The sequence below is a fragment of the Callionymus lyra genome, chromosome 11 (assembly GCF_982586985.1).
Source record: "Callionymus lyra chromosome 11, fCalLyr1.hap1.1, whole genome shotgun sequence".
NCBI lineage: Eukaryota > Metazoa > Chordata > Actinopteri > Syngnathiformes > Callionymidae > Callionymus > Callionymus lyra.
The window spans coordinates 1984259-2004172 of NC_141828.1; the positions used below are offsets into that span (position 1 = coordinate 1984259).

The 19914-nt window shown below is 39.8% G+C and overlaps 1 protein-coding gene across 4 annotated transcripts in view; it reads right to left on the reverse strand.

Annotated features, from left to right (window-relative positions):
- ehbp1 (EH domain binding protein 1) overlaps positions 1-19914 on the reverse strand; it is a 199868-nt gene that overhangs the window by 137442 nt on the left and 42512 nt on the right. For 3 of the 4 annotated variants that reach the window (XM_087802015.1, XM_087802014.1, XM_087802017.1), the window contains exons 7-11: positions 18244-18383; positions 15425-15553; positions 13637-13777; positions 11027-11291; positions 7326-7578 (exon numbers count right to left, since the gene is read on the reverse strand). In XM_087802015.1, coding sequence (XP_087658141.1) covers positions 7326-7578; positions 11027-11291; positions 13637-13777; positions 15425-15553; positions 18244-18383 — 928 coding nt within the window. The remainder of the gene's footprint in view (positions 1-7325; positions 7579-11026; positions 11292-13636; positions 13778-15424; positions 15554-18243; positions 18384-19914) is intronic. The other variant, XM_087802016.1, reaches the window with a different exon arrangement.

Below are 19914 nucleotides of genomic sequence, written 5' to 3' on the forward strand. Positions count from 1 at the left end.
TGTGTCTCACCTGTCAATCAACATCTGATCTTCATTGATAACAGGACTTGAGTACGACCTTAAAAGATTAGCATCATTATCTCGCTGCCCTCAAATGTTGATGAACATTTCCTGCTCTCCTGATGTCCATCAATAATCAAGTCTCATTAGGAAACGCCTCGACCGTCGCACACGTTCCAACACAAATGAAGTTATTAAAATGGAAGTTTGCTGAAGAAAATTGCTTCTGTTTCATCAAATTCAAATGCGACCTCTTGGTGTTGGACTCAATTAAAGACCAGTGAAGCAGTTCAAGGCAGGAAGGAAGAGCCGAGCTCCATAGATGGTGAATTAGAACGTGGACGACAATATGTTAACACACAACACAACTTTCATTTTCAGCAACACTGCCGTCCCTTGATTGAATTCACATTAATGCTGGAACTGTATTTTAATCAGTGGTAAAAAATAAACTCTATACATTTCATATCACACTAGTTAATGATTGTTAAAAGTGTTTGTGATGGTTTCAAATTAAATGGACAATAAACACGTTTAAAGTATTTAAAATACACACAATATCTGCTGCAGGTCATCATCATAGGGAATCAAAAGATAGTCGTCATTGAAAGGATCCGAACCATATGTGCTTCTATAAGTGGATGTAAATCCAACAAATGTGTGGAATCCTGGTTCCGGGAGGAAGTGGACGTTCACCATATGTTGTGTGGAAACTGATTCACTACAATCTGTCACTCAAGGGTTGTTTAAAATGCAATGATATGGAGGATGAAAGGAATTTAACGCTCGGTCTGTCATTGTTCGTCTGAATTGTTGCACTTTGATGAGTTATTATTTAAAATAAACACAATATTAACACTTTGATGAGTTATTATTTAAAATAAACACAATATTAACACTTTGATGAGTTATTATTTAAAATAAACACAATATTAACACTTTGATGAGTTATTATTTAAAATAAACACAATATTAACACTTTGATGAGTTATTATTTAAAATAAACACAATATTAACACTTTGATGAGTTATTATTTAAAATAAACACAATATTAACACTTTGATGAGTTATTATTTAAAATAAACACAATATTAACACTTTGATGAGTTATTATTTAAAATAAACACAATATTAACACTTTGATGAGTTAAATTATTTAAAATAAACACAATATTAACACTTTGATGAGTTATTATTTAAAATAAACACAATATTAACACTTTGATGAGTTATTATTTAAAATAAACACAATATTAACACTTTGATGAGTTATTATTTAAAATAAACACACTATTAACACTTTGATGAGTTAAATTATTTAAAATAAACACAATATTAACACTTTGATGAGTTAAATTATTTAAAATAAACACAATATCAACACTTTGATGAGTTAAATTATTTAAAATAAACACAATATTAACACTTTGATGAGTTATTATTTAAAATAAACACAATATTAACACTTTGATGAGTTATTATTTAAAATAAACACAATATCAACACTTTGATGAGTTAAAGTAAATATGTGAAGATTGTTACTGTATGTACTATTTATATATATATATATATATATATATATATATATATATGTATATAGCACTGTATGGTTTCTTTTTTGGCTTTCAAATCAAATGAAGTTATTTTATAGTAAAAAATAAAATGATACGACGTCATAATAACAATTAACATGTTCACAGCTTTTTGTTATTTTTTGTGTTGCAATTTAACTCGTGGCCTCTAGATGGCAGCAGTTATTACTTCCTCCGCCAGGAGAAAAAGGAAGAATTAAATCCAGCCATGACTGAGGATGAGAGGATACAGTTGATTCCAGCAGCTCTTAGAACTTTAGGAAGCAGTTCTGAATTGGTATTTTGTAAATGATACATCTTTAGCTTCATGCTAGGATGTTATTAAAGAGTTTCTAACATGTGTTTGCAGTTTTCTTCTCAAGGAAATACCAAGTTGTATGTGTAGTACACCTTTAACACAACCACAATTTGTACCTTTTGGCGAGCGTGATAATAAAATGATTTATTTTTGCCACTATAAATGTTAAAACACGTGTAAGAGTTCTCGACGTCCTCGTTAATACTCGTCGCGAGGATTAAAGCTCGTTGTTTTATCTCCACACGACGGTGGAGAAAAATACATTCAAATGGAAAACACAGATCTGGGAACCTCTCGGACCAGATAGGTGGAGGCGAGCTGGGTTTTAGGGGGAGACGATAAACCACCCCACCAGTCCTGGGGCGCCTGAACACAATGAGGCGCATCTACACGCCGCACACGTCCAGCCGAGACACGTCGTTCCAGCTCTTCATGGAAGGAACGTTCCTCTTAATCCCTCCTGACTTCATACGTTCAAAGGTCATCTAACAGGATCCACAGGGTGAGATGTGTGGACGTGTTATAGTGTCACAAATAAACAACAACCAGACTTCTTTTTTTAATCCACAACCCTGTGCGTGTCTTGCTCAGGGACACGACGGCAGGATTTCATTGGTGCTAGGATTGAAAGCACAGCTTCTCAGGAACCAGAGCGAACCCTATGACCCCGCAATGACATTAATAGACGATTCAAGAATTCCGTTGCTCTCGTCGGGACTCGAACCCTCAACCTATGGAGGTGGAAGAACATCTGATCTACTGCAGGAGTCCTTCAAACACCTTTCTGAGTCCAGACTCAATGCTAGGAGACCAACAAACACTGAGATGGTGAAAAACCTGGGAATAGTTATTTAAGAATGATAAAACATTCAATCTTAACACGGTTTTAATAAAGTTTTTGAGACAATATGCAGGTTATAAACAGGAGCGTCACTGATCTGATCCAGCCTTACACCCCAGCTCGGGCTCTGAGGTCTGTGGATCAGAATCTACTTATGGTTCCACGCACACGACTCAGGACCAGAGGAGAGAAATCTTTTCAGGCTGTTGCTCCTAAGCTTTGGAACAATCTTCTCTCTCTTTGTGTTTGATGATCTACTGACTCCTTTAAGAAACATCTTAAGACGTTTCTATTTGTTCAGGCTTTTCCTTGAATTTCTCGAACTCCTGTGTTGTTCTCAGTATTATCTTTATCTTTAAAGTATGTACTTTTTTGAGTATTGTTTTGATTGTTTAAGCGCTTTGTGACCCTGGTCTGGAAAAGCGCTATATAAATAAATATTACTTACTTACTTACTCAATCTGAAGGTTCTAAAATCTTTGAGCAGCAGAAGTTCAGGTCCAGTTAAGTGAACATTTACCAAACAGGATAAATATTAATTTATCTCTTTTATTGTTGACTTTTCCATCTTAGCCCCGTCTCTAGGTCACCATAGCAACAACAACTTTCATCAACCGTCACATGACCTAGAAGTCTGGATCTCCTTGGGAATGAATTTGACATGTTTGTGACAGAGAAACAAATGTTACTGTAATATTTCCTCTGTATTGATCAGATCATCAAAGGCGAGACTTTTTGTTTTGTTGAATGTTTGATCCTCTCGTTACAGTAAGTTTGGTGATGAAATGTTGAACCCTGTGACCTTTTGAAAATCAAGTGAATCCTTTCACATTTATTTGACCTCAGGGTCATGTATTTAAGGAAGACAGGGAGGCTTTTGACCTTTGACCCAGAGACAACACAAGGGATACCGCAAACACTTTTGTTTTCAGGCTTTCGAGTCACCTTGACCCAGAGAAAACACAAGGGATACCACAAACACAATTGTTTCCAGGGCCTTCGGGTCACCCTGACCCAGAGACAACACAAGGGATACCACAAACACTTTTGTTTCCAGGGCCTTCGGGTCACCCTGACCCAGAGACAACACAAGGGATACCACAAACACAATTGTTTTCAGGCCTTTGAGTCACCTTGACCCAGAGATAACACAAGGGATACCACAAACACAATCGTTTCTGGGCCTTTGGGTCACCCTGACCCAGAGATAACACAAGGGATACCACAAACAAATTTGTTTCCGGGCCACCTTGACCCAGAGACAACACAAGTGATACGGCAAACACAATTGTTTCCGGGCCTTCGGGTCACCCTGACCCAGAGATAACACAAGGGATACCACAAACAAATTTGTTTCCGGGCCACCTTGACCCAGAGACAACACAAGGGATACCACAAACACTTTTGTTTTCAGATTCAAGTCACCCTAACCCAGAGAAAACCCAAGGGATACCACAAACACTTTTGTTTTCAGGCCTTCGGGTCACCCTGACCCAGAGACGACACAAGGGTTAGAGCCAAACGACTGCGGTTCTATTTTATTACCCATGAGCACCAGGAAGACAGTCTAGCGTGTCGCCGTGCAAACGTATCATTACAGATACAAATCAAATTAGACGTCGCGTCACAAACGCCGGAGCCAACTTCCCAATATCCTTTCAATCTTCCTAAATTTATATTTCGCTCGGAGGCAGGGCGACCCCTCGCAGCCCACCACGGGCCACTGACTCCGGGTAATTAAAGTGGTTCAGAGCCCCCCACTCCCACGGTCACACACAACTGCGGCGCCGTGATAAAGGCACTGTGCCATAATTACATGGACGACCGACACCGCCGCCCGGCGACACTAAAACAGTCAGCCAGCCACCGAGGAGCGAGAGCGGTGTGTGTGTGTGTCGGCAAAGTTACAGTACGGCGTGTGTGTGTGTGTGTGTGTGTGTGTGCGCCCCCGAAGTGGGCGAGCGGGGGGTCAACACCCCCTTGTGATCGCTCTGCTGTAGTTAAGCCCCCTGTGTTTAAGCCCCACATGGGCCCAGTGAGCGTCACACACACACACATGTACGCACACACACACACACACACATGTACGCACACGCACACACACACACACACACACACACTCTTAACCCCCTCCAGCCCAGTCAATCATTCCCCACCACTGGTCTGACTCCTGCCACGAGTGTGTGTGACCAGCAGCCATTTAATTAGAGCCGCCATGATTTACCTCGTTTGCATAAATAAATAAACATATGAAAACACTCCATCAGACAAATACCTGTATTCAAATGAGCGGCTTAAGAACTCGCGGGAGCATTAAGAACCGGACCCCGGGACGGATGGAGGGCAAGGACTGCTGGGTCTTAGGAACTTTAAGTGTACAAACTAAATATCAAAATACTTTTATACACTAAACCCTGAACTGTATTTATTAAGGAAACCATCACCGAAGACAACAGACACGTTATTCAAATACAGTACTTGACTCTGGTGTTGTGATAGTGTAGTAACAAGTATATATATGTAGTATTGTCCAGTACTTGACTCTGGTGTTGTGATAGTGTAGTAACAAGTATATATGTGTAGTATTGTCCAGTACTTGACTCTGGTGTTGTGATAGTGTAGTAACAAGTATATGTGTAGTATTGTCCAGTACTTGACTCTGGTGTTGTGTTAGTGTAGTAACAAGTATATATGTGAAGTATTGTGAAGTACTTGACTGTGGTGTTGTGATAGTGTAGTAACAAGTATATATGTGTAGTATTGTCCAGTACTTGACTGTGGTGTTGTGATAGTGTAGTATCAAGTATATATGTGTAGTATTGTCCAGTACTTGACTCTGGTGTTGTGATAGTGTAGTAACAAGTATATATGTGTAGTATTGTCCAATACTTGACTCTGGTGTTGTGATATTGTAGTAACAAGTATATATGTGTAGTATTGTCCAGTACTTGACTCTGGTGTTGTGATAGTGTAGTAACAAGTATATATGTGTAGTATTGTCCAGTACTTGACTCTGGTGTTGTGATAGTGTAGTAACAAGTATATATGTGTAGTATTGTCCAGTACTTGACTCTGGTGTTGTGATAGTGTAGTAACAAGTATATATATGTAGTATTGTCCAGTACTTGACTCTGGTGTTGTGATAGTGTAGTAACAAGTATATATGTGTAGTATTGTCCAGTACTTGACTCTGGTGTTGTGATAGTGTAGTAACAAGTATATGTGTAGTATTGTCCAGTACTTGACTCTGGTGTTGTGTTAGTGTAGTAACAAGTATATATGTGAAGTATTGTGAAGTACTTGACTGTGGTGTTGTGATAGTGTAGTAACAAGTATATATGTGTAGTATTGTCCAGTACTTGACTGTGGTGTTGTGATAGTGTAGTATCAAGTATATATGTGTAGTATTGTCCAGTACTTGACTCTGGTGTTGTGATAGTGTAGTAACAAGTATATATGTGTAGTAATGTCCAGTACTTGACTCTGGTGTTGTGATAGTGTAGTAACAAGTATATATGTGTAGTATTGTCCAGTACTTGACTCTGGTGTTGTGATAGTGTACTAACAAGTATATATATATGTAGTATTGAAGAGTACTTGACTCTGGTGTTGTGATAGTGTAGTAACAAGTATATATGTGTAGTATTGTCCAGTACTTGACTCTGGTGTTGTGATAGTGTAGTAACAAGGATATATGTGTAGTATTGTCCAGTACTTGACTCTGGTGTTGTGATAGTGTAGTAACAAGTATATATGTGTAGTATTGTCCAGTACTTGACTCTGGTGTTGTGATAGTGCAGTAACAAGTATATATGTGTAGTATTGTCCAGTACTTGTCTCTGGTGTTGTGATAGTGTAGTAACAAGTACAGTATATACGTGTAGTATTGTCCAGTACTTGTCTCTGGTGTTGTGATAGTGTAGTAACCAGTATATATGTGTAGTATTGTCCAGTACTTGACTCTGGTGTTGAGATAGTGTAGTAACAAGTATATATGTGTAGTATTGTCCAGTACTTGACTCTGGTGTTGTGATAGTGTAGTAACAAGTATATATGTGTAGTATTGTCCAGTACTACAATACTAACTACTTTCATTTGTTTTCAAACCAAAATATGTACAAACATCAGCTTTAAAAGCTGCTGGACTCACTGTATCCTCTCGTCCTCAGTCATCACCAAGATATTGCAGCAAGGAACGGCGGACGAGTTGTTGGACAAAAATGAATCAAAACTTTTATTTTGTTGTCAATGAGTTGACGTTAAGCATGGAAGAGCTGGAGAATGAAGATACGACCGTCATACGACCGTCATACGACCATCATACGACCGTCATACGACCGTCATACGACCGTCATACGACCAACATACGACCAACATACGACCGTCATACCACCATCATACGACCGTAATACGACCATCATACGACCATCATACGACCATCATACGACCATCATACGACCAACATACGACCATCATACGACCATCATACGACCAACATACGACCATCATACGACCATCATACGACCATCATACGACCGTCATACGAGCATCACGGCGCTGATGGATCTACTTCCTAAAACAAAAGATGTCTACCTTGGGCGAGGAGGAGGAGACCTGCTCCCTCACCATGAGGGCGGCCACAGGGCCGGGCCCCGCCGTCTGGGCTCGCTCCCCGTCTGCGGCGCCGCCGGTCCTGAGGAGAGGAGGTGGACCGGGACCGGTGCCAGCGCTGGTACCAGGGGGCGGCGGCGCCCTCCTCTTCTGGCAGCTGCTCGTGCTGAGGGGGGGTCGACTCGCAGGGGTCTGCGTGGGGCTGGATGTCCTTGGCTCGTAGAACGGGTTGGATCTGGAGGCGCAGAAGAATAACATGGACCGGATGAGACGAGGACGGGAAGAAAGTTCTGATCGAGAACCGTCGACGTTCTTCAAACACGATCAAAGCTAGTATTTGAAGTGAATAGAAGTATTAGAAATAGATACGTTTCATCAGAATATAGTTGAATAATAACATGTTTAACGTTCAAACATTGAACTTTTGTTGAACTGTTTGACATATTGACGATAATAACATTTGAAAAATGTAAGTACAATTTTTTTTTAACGACACAAAGAGCTCGATATATAATTAACACACAATACTTAAAGTACTTTCAGCCAATCACGCGACACGTGACGACGTCTCTGTTAAAAAAGACATTATTTAAAAATATTATCATTCATTCATTTATTTATTTAATGTCTACTGCTTTATCCAGGGGTCGGGCTAGGGCGAGAGGCAGGGGACACCCTGGACAGGACGCCAGTATGTCTCAGGACACAAAGACACACAACATTCACACAAACACACACCTATAGACAAGTTCTTAATCAACCTCTGTATGTTTTTGGACTGTGGGAGGAAACCGGAGTTCCCGGAGTAAACCCGGGAGAACATAAAGGCGACCGCACTAACCACTGCGCCACCGAGCACCCTTACTTAAAATGATTAGTTTTATTTAATTGAATTATTTAAAAATGTAGAAATGAGTGAATTAAATGAGTAAAAAATAAATAAATTAAGGCTTAAACACGACAACATTTCCTTCAAAATTCTTCCACAGAGATCATTGAAATATTAGCTTTTATTGATGAATTCAATCATTTCTATAAACGATGGTTATGATCTAAACCGAGAACAAACATCGTGTTTGTGTCACAGTTTTTAAATCAATATCTCAGTGTCACTGATTCACTTCCTGCTCATGAAGCTTCTCTCACGAACGTCCACGGAAACTAGAACCGTAGCATCACGACCATGAGTGGCCTCGACACAAAAGACAGGCAGGTAACAGTAGATGCAGGTGCACCAGAGGTCAAACCTCGGTGACCTCATATCCTCGCTGACCAGGGCGAGTGACAGACGAGCGCACGTCGAGGAACTCACTCAACACGCCACAAACGATCCTAAACAAACACCGGGTCGAGGTCAGCGCCGGAGACCAGAAAACCCGACTCGCCAGCGGCGTGACAGAGTGAGGGGTTGAGAGAAGAGGGGGATGAGAATAAAGGAAGAGCAGGAGGTTGAACAGTGGAAACACTGCCCTCTTGAACCGCAGAAATGTTGCTGCTTTAGCAGACAAAGCTGAGGAGCGACAGCGTCTACGAGCGTCTGTGCAAACATACGTCCAACACACGTCCGTCACGTTGACAGTCGAGTCTTCAACCTTCTTTTCAAAACCATGAACAATTCCGACATTTTTGACACTCGATGACAGTTTTTTCACCACGAACTTCAAGTAGAAATTCACTTCTTTACACATGACCTTCTCAACGTAATCATTTTTGTTTCACTCACAATGTTTTGTTCACTGAACAGTCGAATCAAAGATCCAAAGAGACGATGATGATGAACTTGTTCTGATGGTTAATAACCACAGATATATTTGGACGGTTTCTCCTCTTAATCACTATAAACTCTTCATTTCACATCATTTATCTTAAACTATTTAAGCCATTCTGCATACAATTAGTATGTTCTCCACGTGTGGGTTTACTCCGGACACTCCGGTTTCCTCCCACAGTCCAGAAACATACAGAGGTTGATTAAGAACTTTGGGAAATTGTCCATCGGTATGAGAGTGTGTGTGAATGGTTGTCTGTCTTTGTGTGTCCTGCAACGGACTAGCGTCCTGTCCAGGGTGTCCCCTGCCTCTCGCCCTATGAAACTGGGATAGAATCCAGTCTCCCTGCGACACCGGTAAGAGGTAAAGCGGTAGAAAATGAATGAATGAATGAAGATAGATCTACCATATACACAAATAGTTTTGATATGTTGGGGAAATAATCCAATAATTGTTAAAAGAAATTAAACAGATTTCATCCAGTGAATGTATTAAATAACATTATATTTTGGTCAAAATGTCAACATTTCTAGCTTCATGTTGCTATAACTGACTATAATGGAAGCAGGAATGAGAGTGAAAGGAAGAAATGTGGGAGCGACAAGGTAAAAGAATGCAGAGAAACAAGAGGCCCCTTGTCTCGTTGACAGAGTCCCGTCACTCGACCCTCATCACACGTTTACAAGGAGAGCGAGACCGTCACGACCGAGACGATATCAACACCTTTTAAAGGCTGTGTGGAAAAAATCTGCAGAAAAAATACGGGTCGTAGACGAAACAATGTCTTATTGACAAATAAATGGTGCAAAGAGGCTTTTGAACATTTTCTTTTCCCAGAGACAGGTCTGAGTAAAATGAGTTGACGAATCAAAGGTAAAAACTAAAGAAAATAATTTAATGAGACTTTATTCAAGTAAATTGTCCTGAATTACTTTTGTACAACATTAGTTATAAGTAAGTAAGTAATTTGTATTTGTATAGCACTTTTCTAGACCAGGGTCACAAAGCGCTTAAACAATCAAAACAATACTCAATAAAATATATACTTTAAAGATCAAGATAATACTGAGAACAACACAGGAGTCTCACAGAATCAAGGAAAATCCTGAACAAATAAAAACGTCTTAAGATGTTTCTTGAAGGAGTCAGTAGATCATCAAACACAGATGTTTCTTGAAGGAGTCAGTAGATCATCAAACACAGATGTTTCTTGAAGGAGTCAGTAGATCATCAAACACAGATGTTTCTTGAAGGAGTCAGTAGATCATCAAACACAGAGATGTTTCTTGAAGGAGTCAGTAGATCATCAAACACAGATGTTTCTTGAAGGAGTCAGTAGATCATCAAACATAGAGGGCGATCTGACCATGAATAGATCTGAAAGTAAGAACCAGAATTTTAAAATGATCCTGAAAGAAACTGGCAGCCAGTGAAGAGTTTGAAGGAGAAATGTGAGTTCTTCTACTAGAGCAGCCAGTGAAGAGTTTGAAGGAGAAATGTGAGTTCTTCTACTAGAGCAGCCAGTGAAGAGTTTGAAGGAGAAATGTGAGTTCTTCTACTAGAGCAGCCAGTGAAGAGTTTGAAGGAGAAATGTGAGTTCTTCTACTAGAGCAGCCAGTGAAGAGTTTGAAGGAGAAATGTGAGTTCTTCTACTAGAGCAGCCAGTGAAGAGTTTGAAGGAGAAATGTGAGTTCTTCTACTAGAGCGGCTCAGAATTCTGGCTGCAGAGTTTAGTATGAACTGCAGGCGAGACAGAACCTTCTTGTTTAGACATGTATTGCATTATATTATTATATAAAGGTTGAGTACTTTTCTCCTTGTTTGAGTCACGAGGGTCAAGAAGTCATTTGTTAGTTCAGGCTACAGTGACATACGCTGGAGTCGGTTTCAAAGAAAGTCAAGTAAATAACTCACTCATCGAGCTCCTCCTCCTCGTTGGTGGCAGCTGTGTCTGCGTACAAGTACTTGCTCATGTCCACCGGTCGGACTCCTTTCCTCTGTCTGGGCTTTGGGGGTTCGGGATCCGGTGTGAGGTCCGGGTCTTGGTCCGGGTCGTCAAAGGGGTTTCCTGGAGAGGCCTGGGTCTCCGGTTCCTCAGACTCATTGAACGGATTCGATGAATCGTTGACGAACGAGTCTTCGATCGGCTGCTGCGGGATCTGTGGCTGACCTGACAATACTACACATATATATACTTGTTACTACACTATCACAACACCAGAGTCAAGTACTGGACAATACTACACATATATATACTTGTTACTACACTATCACAACACCAGAGTCAAGTACTGGACAATACTACACATATATATACTTGTTACTACACTATCACAACACCAGAGTCAAGTACTGGACAATACTACACATATATATACTTGTTACTACACTATCACAACACCAGAGTCTAGTACTGGACAATACTACACATATATACTTGTTACTACACTATCACAACACCAGAGTCAAGTACTGGACAATACTATACATATATATACTTGTTACTACACTATCACAACACCAGAGTCAAGTACTGGACAATACTACACATATATATACTTGTTACTACACTATCACAACACCAGAGTCAAGTACTGGACAATACTACACATATATATACTTGTTACTACACTATCACAACACCAGAGTCAAGTACTGGACAATACTACACATATATATACTTGTTACTACACTATCACAACACCAGAGTCAAGTACTGGACAATACTACACATATATATACTTGTTACTACACTATCACAACACCAGAGTCTAGTACTGGACAATACTACACATATATACTTGTTACTACACTATCACAACACCAGAGTCAAGTACTGGACAATACTATACATATATATACTTGTTACTACACTATCACAACACCAGAGTCTAGTACTGGACAATACTACACATATATATACTTGTTACTACACTATCACAACACCAGAGTCAAGTACTGGACAATACTACACATATATATACTTGTTACTACACTATCACAACACCAGAGTCTAGTACTGGACAATACTACACATATATATACTTGTTACTACACTATCACAACACCAGAGTCAAGTACTGGACAATACTACACATATATATACTTGTTACTACACTATCACAACACCAGAGTCAAGTACTGGACAATACTACACATATATATACTTGTTACTACACTATCACAACACCAGAGTCTAGTACTGGACAATACTACACATATATACTTGTTACTACACTATCACAACACCAGAGTCAAGTACTGGACAATAATACACATATATATACTTGTTACTACACTATCACAACACCAGAGTCAAGTACTGGACAATACTACACATATATATACTTGTTACTACACTATCACAACACCAGAGTCAAGTACTGGACAATACTACACATATATATACTTGTTACTACACTATCACAACACCAGAGTCTAGTACTGGACAATACTACACATATATACTTGTTACTACACTATCACAACACCAGAGTCTAGTACTGGACAATACTACACATATATATACTTGTTACTACACTATCACAACACCAGAGTCAAGTACTGGACAATACTACACATATATACTTGTTACTACACTATCACAACACCAGAGTCAAGTACTGGACAATACTACACATATATACTTGTTACTACACTATCACAACACCAGAGTCAAGTACTGGACAATACTACACATATATACTTGTTACTACACTATCACAACACCAGAGTCAAGTACTGGACAATACTACACATGTATACTTGTTACTACACTATCACAACACCAGAGTCTAGTACTGGACAATACTACACATATATACTTGTTACTACACTATCACAACACCAGAGTCTAGTACTGGACAATACTACACATATATACTTGTTACTACACTATCACAACACCAGAGTCAAGTACTGGACAATACTACACATATATATACTTGTTACTACACTATCACAACAGCAGAGTCAAGTACTGGACAATACTACACATATATATACTTGTTACTACACTATCACAACACCAGAGTCAAGTACTGGACAATACTACACATATATATACTTGTTACTACACTATCACAACACCAGAGTCTAGTACTGGACAATACTACACATATATATACTTGTTACTACACTATCACAACACCAGACTCAAGTACTGGACAATACTACACATATATATACTTGTTACTACACTATCACAACACCAGACTCAAGTACTGGACAATACTACACATATATATACTTGTTACTACACTATCACAACACCAGAGTCAAGTACTGGACAATACTACACATATATATCCTTGTTACTACAGTATCACAACACCAGAGTCAAGTACTGGACAATACTACACATATATATCCTTGTTACTACAGTATTGCAATACGTTGTATCGTTGGCCTTGTATCGTGATACATTTGATCATCAGATTCTTTCATATACACAACCCCATCCCTTCTTTTCCAAGAACGTAGAACATTTCTACCTAGAATCACTGGTGTCAGGACCTGACGTACCTTCTTGGTCAGGATCATCAAATGGGTTGAGATGGTTGGTTTCCTCCAGACCATCTTCACTCTCCATGAAAGGATTGTTGCTCATGGCAGGCAAGTCCTCGTGCTCCGGGTCGTCCAGGAAGTTCAGTTTGTTAATCAGTTCTGCCAGAAAATCCAAAAATGGAGTCAGATCCAAGAAGGTTGTTGGAGAAGAAACAGCTACTAGACAAACAATCATTCACAAACTTATACGAGAAGCATTCAGAAGTGAACCAAGAGTTAAACCAAGTTGTCCACCAATGATCCCTCTGCTGGAGCTTCTGTGGGTTTCTGTAACTTGTGGGAGCTGGTGTGGGAGAATGCATGAGTTGCTATGGAGAAGTTAGAACGCTAGAGAGACTCGTCCACTTCATCTTCATCTTCCTCACTGTAGGTCGTCTGTTCAACGCCAGAGTGTAGCTCGCATGAGAAAGAGTTGCCAAGAGGTTCACGTAAGAATCTCAGAGGGAGAAAGAAAGTGTTGAAGATATGACTTAGTTTTCCTATGTTTATAACCAACAAGAGCCACTGTGTGTGACCTCTGGGCAATAGTTCAAATGACTTTTGCTCCCAGGATTATCTTAATATTGTCCACTATCATGGGCTTATATACAGCTGAAAACTATGTGAATTTGAGCCCTTTTGAAAAAAAATGCCATTTGCACGTATATCCTTCGAGAAAAGTTACACTAAAGGTAAATAATTGTAAATAAACAAGCAACAATAAGTAACAATTTGAAATGTTTGGTTTAATTTTGTAAACAAATTCTTTACCGTGTGTCAAAACTGTGAGTTTCTATGCAATTACACTGCTCTGACACACGGGGGAGACACAAACAATATTTACAAAATGGTCATATAAATAAAGGGTAGAAGTCTCACTGTTTTAAGGATTTTTTTCTACACAGTATTGCATATTTAAAATAAATGTAAGTACTCTGCAGTCAGGAGCATTAAAGCTCATCGTTCACATTGTTACTATCAGGTGCTTTATTTACACAACAACCACCTAGTGGGAGGCGACAATCACTGCACCCGACCTTGTTGCCAACACAACAGTGAACTCCCATGATGCCTTTCTCAACACTGCTCTAATTAGTCACTAGAATACTGTATTACAATTCTATTTAAGTGTTGCCAGGTCAAAGTTGATCAAGAGCTGTGATTGGTGGCTGGGCGACAAAGCATCCCAGTCGACCAGAGGGTTGTTGAGGGGGTCAAAACCTCATATGTTGAGTTTGAGGGGTTCAATTACATGAAAGGGTTCAGAACGTGACCCCCCGATAATCGAAGGACCACCTTATACTTTTATATAATCATGTTACATCTGCTTCCTTCGACTGGTGTTCTATCCTCCAACATTAGTTACATGTTTGACGATGTTCCTGCATCACACTTTCTGATTCCTGACACACAATTTTTCATTTTCATTTTTCATTCTGGAGGAACGACTGTATCTGTTGTGTGTTGTGTGTTGTGTGTTGTGTGTTGTGTGTTGTGTGTTGTGTGTTGTGTGTTGTGTGTTGTGTGTTCCACAAGATGGCCGAACAGAGGGATAATTGTGCGATGGTTCACCTGGTCTGGTTCACCACCAACTGCGGTTAACTGACGGGCACACGGTCAAAAAAAAAGACACAACACTAAAACAAATCACCATGGAAGACGAAGGAAATACAAACACCATCAAAAGAGAAGGGGGTGATAAAAATAAATAAAACCACAAGGGGGCGTATGACGATGTTGGAGGGCAGAGAAAGGTGAAAAGAAGACCTTGGGACGAAGCAGCAGCTGATGCTGTTGCTTTGCGAACCCGCTTACGGACATGATCATCATCATCATCACCATCATCATCATCATCATCATGTAAGCAGCTGAGGGCATTGAGCTGGTTTACTATCTCTGTGGGGAACAGGGCCATACGAGACGGAAGGAACAATTGAAAAGAGCACAAAGATTACACTCCATTAATAATATTGACACACACACGCACACAACAACAACACACAAATCCTATTTTTTTACAACCATTTGAGGCTCTATGTTGACGAGCACAACTATTGTGTGATTGTTACTTAATGTTAGATTTTTTACATTTTGATGAGTCTTTCTTTAGCTGTAAGAAGTTTACACCAGTTTGATGAGTTTGTATCTTATCTTTCTTCTTCTATTCTCTACGTTTAAATCTAACATCCTTCCAGTCCTGGACTCAACTTCTCTATATGAGCCAATAAACTGATTCAATCCAAGAGGACGTTACAGTCGAGCAGTTTGAAGATGTTTGGATGTTGTTAAGTGTCTTTTTTGGACGAAGATGAAGACGAAGACAACTGAGCTCCAGTCGCTACATTAAAATGAACAAACATTTTTTGTCTATGACTGTAGAACACGAGTGAAGTTTGAATTTTGGGTAAACTGTCACTTTAACTATTTTATTTTTGTAGTTTTTATCCTTCAGTGCAATCCTTGAAAATATTGCTGACATTAATAACAATAATGGTCATTTAACCCTCATGTTATCTCCGGGTCAAGGTGACCCACAGGCCGGAGAACAAATGTTGTTTGTTGACCCGGAGGGAACACAAGGGAAGGAATCCTCCACGAGTCGCTTTCATATTTAGTCAAAGCCTGCAGCAGTGATTTAATACGAGTCAAGTGTTCAGACTCGCCTCGTGGGATTAAAGCAGCAAACACACACAAAAACATACACACACACAAATGTATTCATGGAGGTGTAACACACGACCCTTCTGTTGTAATGAATTCTCTTTATCACTTACATAAACATGATGTAAAAAAAAGAGAATCTATCTTTCACAGAGGAGGTCGCAGGCTCGGGGAGGTAAAGGCACGGATGGAGAAACGGTATCGGGGAGTTTTGTCAGCTTTGTCAGGCCTTTGCATTCAAAGAGCGCGAGTGTTGCTGTAGGCGCTCGATGCATATACATATAAATGGGACAAAGAGCAGCGGAGAGGGAACAGTGAGCATGAAGCTTAGCGGCAAGAGATGGGGCCTTGAGAAGTTGGATTAAGCAAAGCAGGAAGCAGTGGGGCCTATAGACCAGATTCAAACATGTGTATGGAGAGCATCAGCAACACAAGCTACGACTGATGTGGTTGGTTGAGCTGGTGCCAACCCACCCGTCTGAGGGGGGTACAGGGACAGAAAATAACAAAATGCAGAATCAGAAAATCAAAATAAAGTTCTTTAAAGCTGGAGCATATATTCAAAAAATAAACATCGGGAAGAATCATTTGTAAACACAGGGATTTCTACAACTCACGGCAAGTTACATTCAACATGTTTAATACCATTCGATATTAACTGTATGACCAACTGACAACTAACCAAAATGTAAAAATGCAAACATTATTTGACATATACGGTGAAACCACCGCTGAGCAGGAAGATCGTTCTCGTCTAATCGTAGTCGTCACTGGATCGATTTGAACATTAACTTTTGAAGGATTTGAACATTAACTTTTGAAGGATTTTAACATTAACTTCCCGGTGAGCGTATTCGTCAACTTCATTCCACGATGTCTTCTCCCTCGGCTGTTCTGTCCGGCTCGGTGAGTCCGGTGTTGAGTTACGCTTCACCTTCTAGCGATAGTTGCTTGAAGTGTAGCTTGTTAGCTGGTTTGAAGCTCATTGAACTAGAGACTCGGCACTATTGAAGCTAACCCACTAGCTAGCCAGTCTCAGTTACACAGTGCGGCGCCACATAGCTTAGCAGTTAGCTTAGCAGTTAGCATTCCTCCAGCAATTCCCAAGCAGCTGGGAAACCAGGGTGGGTGGTGACTGTTCGTGGGAGGAATAGTTCCAGACCAAAGAGTCAACGGAGCTCCACCAACCCCTGAACGTTTCCAATAGATGTTCCCGCTCAACGAGACACGGGTCGAGGAACCAGCTCCGTTTATTAGCGATTCCTTACTTCGCTTAAGCTAGCGAAGCCAGAGACCGTAGTCTGCATTCCTGGGGCCACTGAATAAAATGTAAAGCTGTCTAAAGCTAAACGTAAATACAGTAAGATAATAATTCATAATGGGTGCAATAACATCTGATTATGCCAGTCAGAGGTCACCAAGATTGATGTTCAGTGGGTGTGAACACACACGAATGTTGGACCTCCGTAGTGTTCTCTGGACCCCTGAGTAATATGGTCAGTCGAGGTGGTCCCGCAAACCCTACTGGCTTCATAATCAGACTTTTTTGGAAAACCTGGTCCGTTGATGGAGCGGCTCTTATTTCATAAACTACAGTTTTATCAACTCTAGATCGACCGACAACTCAGAGCTCGGACCAGGACGTAGAACTGCAGTTTCACACTCGTCTTCTCCGACCACATGTCAACAGATGCGTCTTCTGTAGTTAATCATTACTAAAATAAAACTAGCTCACTAACTTGTCTCACCTTAAACAACTCTACATTTAACCAGGAGAAAACACACTTCAAAGTACATTTGAATCAAACTGAAGAAAGGATGTTTCTAACTGTGATACACAAACATCTGATTATGTTCACAGCAGAAGCTAAAAGAAGAAGATAAAGTGAGATAAGATAAGATAAAAGTGCAGCTTCTGGTTCTACCTGTTATCTTGGCCGCCTTCTCCTCCTGGTTCACTCGGTTCTCCTCGTCCTCGTCGTTGTCCTCCTCGAAGTCGTCCAGGTTCCCGATGTCCGCCTGCTTCATGCTCATCAGACTCGCCAGGCTCTGCATGTCCTCGTCGCTGAACCACAGACAAAAATACTTCCTTTATTCGCTTTTACATGAAACTCATCAACATTTTTTACCGTACTCACATTTTAATGAACCGATACATTTGATACTTTTCTAGTTACTTATGGTGAGAGGCGGGGGACACTCTGGACAGGAGGCAACAGTACAGAGCAATAAGATTTACTCAAAGTCCACCTGCTACACTTTGACTGTTTTTAAGATTCTTATTCACTCACATGGACTTCATTTGACCAACATTTATAACGTTCTTAGTACTTTCATCGATTTATTTCACAAATAAATTGTTCTATATTGTTGTATTTGTCCAGTACTTGACTCTGGTGTTGAGATAGTATAGTAACAAGTATATATGTGTAGTATTGTCCAGTACTTGACTCTGGTGTTGTGATAGTGTAGTAACAAGTATATATGTGTAGTATTGTCCAGTACTTGACTCTGGTGTTGTGATAGTGTAGTAACAAGTATATATGTGTAGTATTGTCCAGTACTTGACTCTGGTGTTGTGATTGTGTAGTAACAAGTATATATGTGTAGTATTGTCCAGTACTTGACTCTGGTGTTGTGATAGTGTAGTAACAAGTATATATGTTTGTAGTATTGTCCAGTACTTGACTCTGGTGTTGTGATAGTGTAGTAACAAGTATATATGTGTAGTATTGTCCAGCACTTGACTCTGGTGTTGTGATAGTGTAGTAACAAGTATATATGTGTAGTATTGTCCAGTACTTGACTCTGGTGTTGTGATAGTGTAGTAACAAGTATATATGTTTGTAGTATTGTCCAGTACTTGACTCTGGTGTTGTGATAGTGTAGTAACAAGTATATATGTGTAGTATTGTCCAGCACTTGACTCTGGTGTTGTGATAGTGTAGTAACAAGTATATATGTGTAGTATTGTCCAGTACTTGACTCTGGTGTTGTGATAGTGTAGTAACAAGTATATATGTGTAGTATTTTCCAGTACTTGACTCTGGTGTTGTGATTGTGTAGTAACAAGTATATATGTGTAGTATTGTCCAGTACTTGACTCTGGTGATGTGATAGTGTAGTAACAAGTATATATGTGTGTAGTATTATCCAGCACTTGACTCTGGTGTTGTGATAGTGTAGTAACAAGTATATATGTGTAGTATTGTCCAGTACTTGACTCTGGTGATGTGATAGTGTAGTAACAAGTATATATGTGTGTAGTATTGTCCAGTACTTGACTCTGGTGTTGTGATAGTGTAGTAACAAGTATATATGTGTAGTATTGTCCAGTACTTGACTCTGGTGTTGTGATAGTGTAGTAACAAGTATATATGTGTAGTATTGTTGAGTACTTGACTCTGGTGTTGTGATAGTGTAGTAACAAGTATATATGTGTAGTATTGTCCAGTACTTGACTCTGGTGTTGTGATAGTGTAGTAACAAGTATATATGTGTAGTATTGTCCAGTACTTGACTCTGGTGTTGTGATAGTGTAGTAACAAGTATATATGTGTAGTATTGTCCAGTACTTGACTCTGGTGTTGTGATAG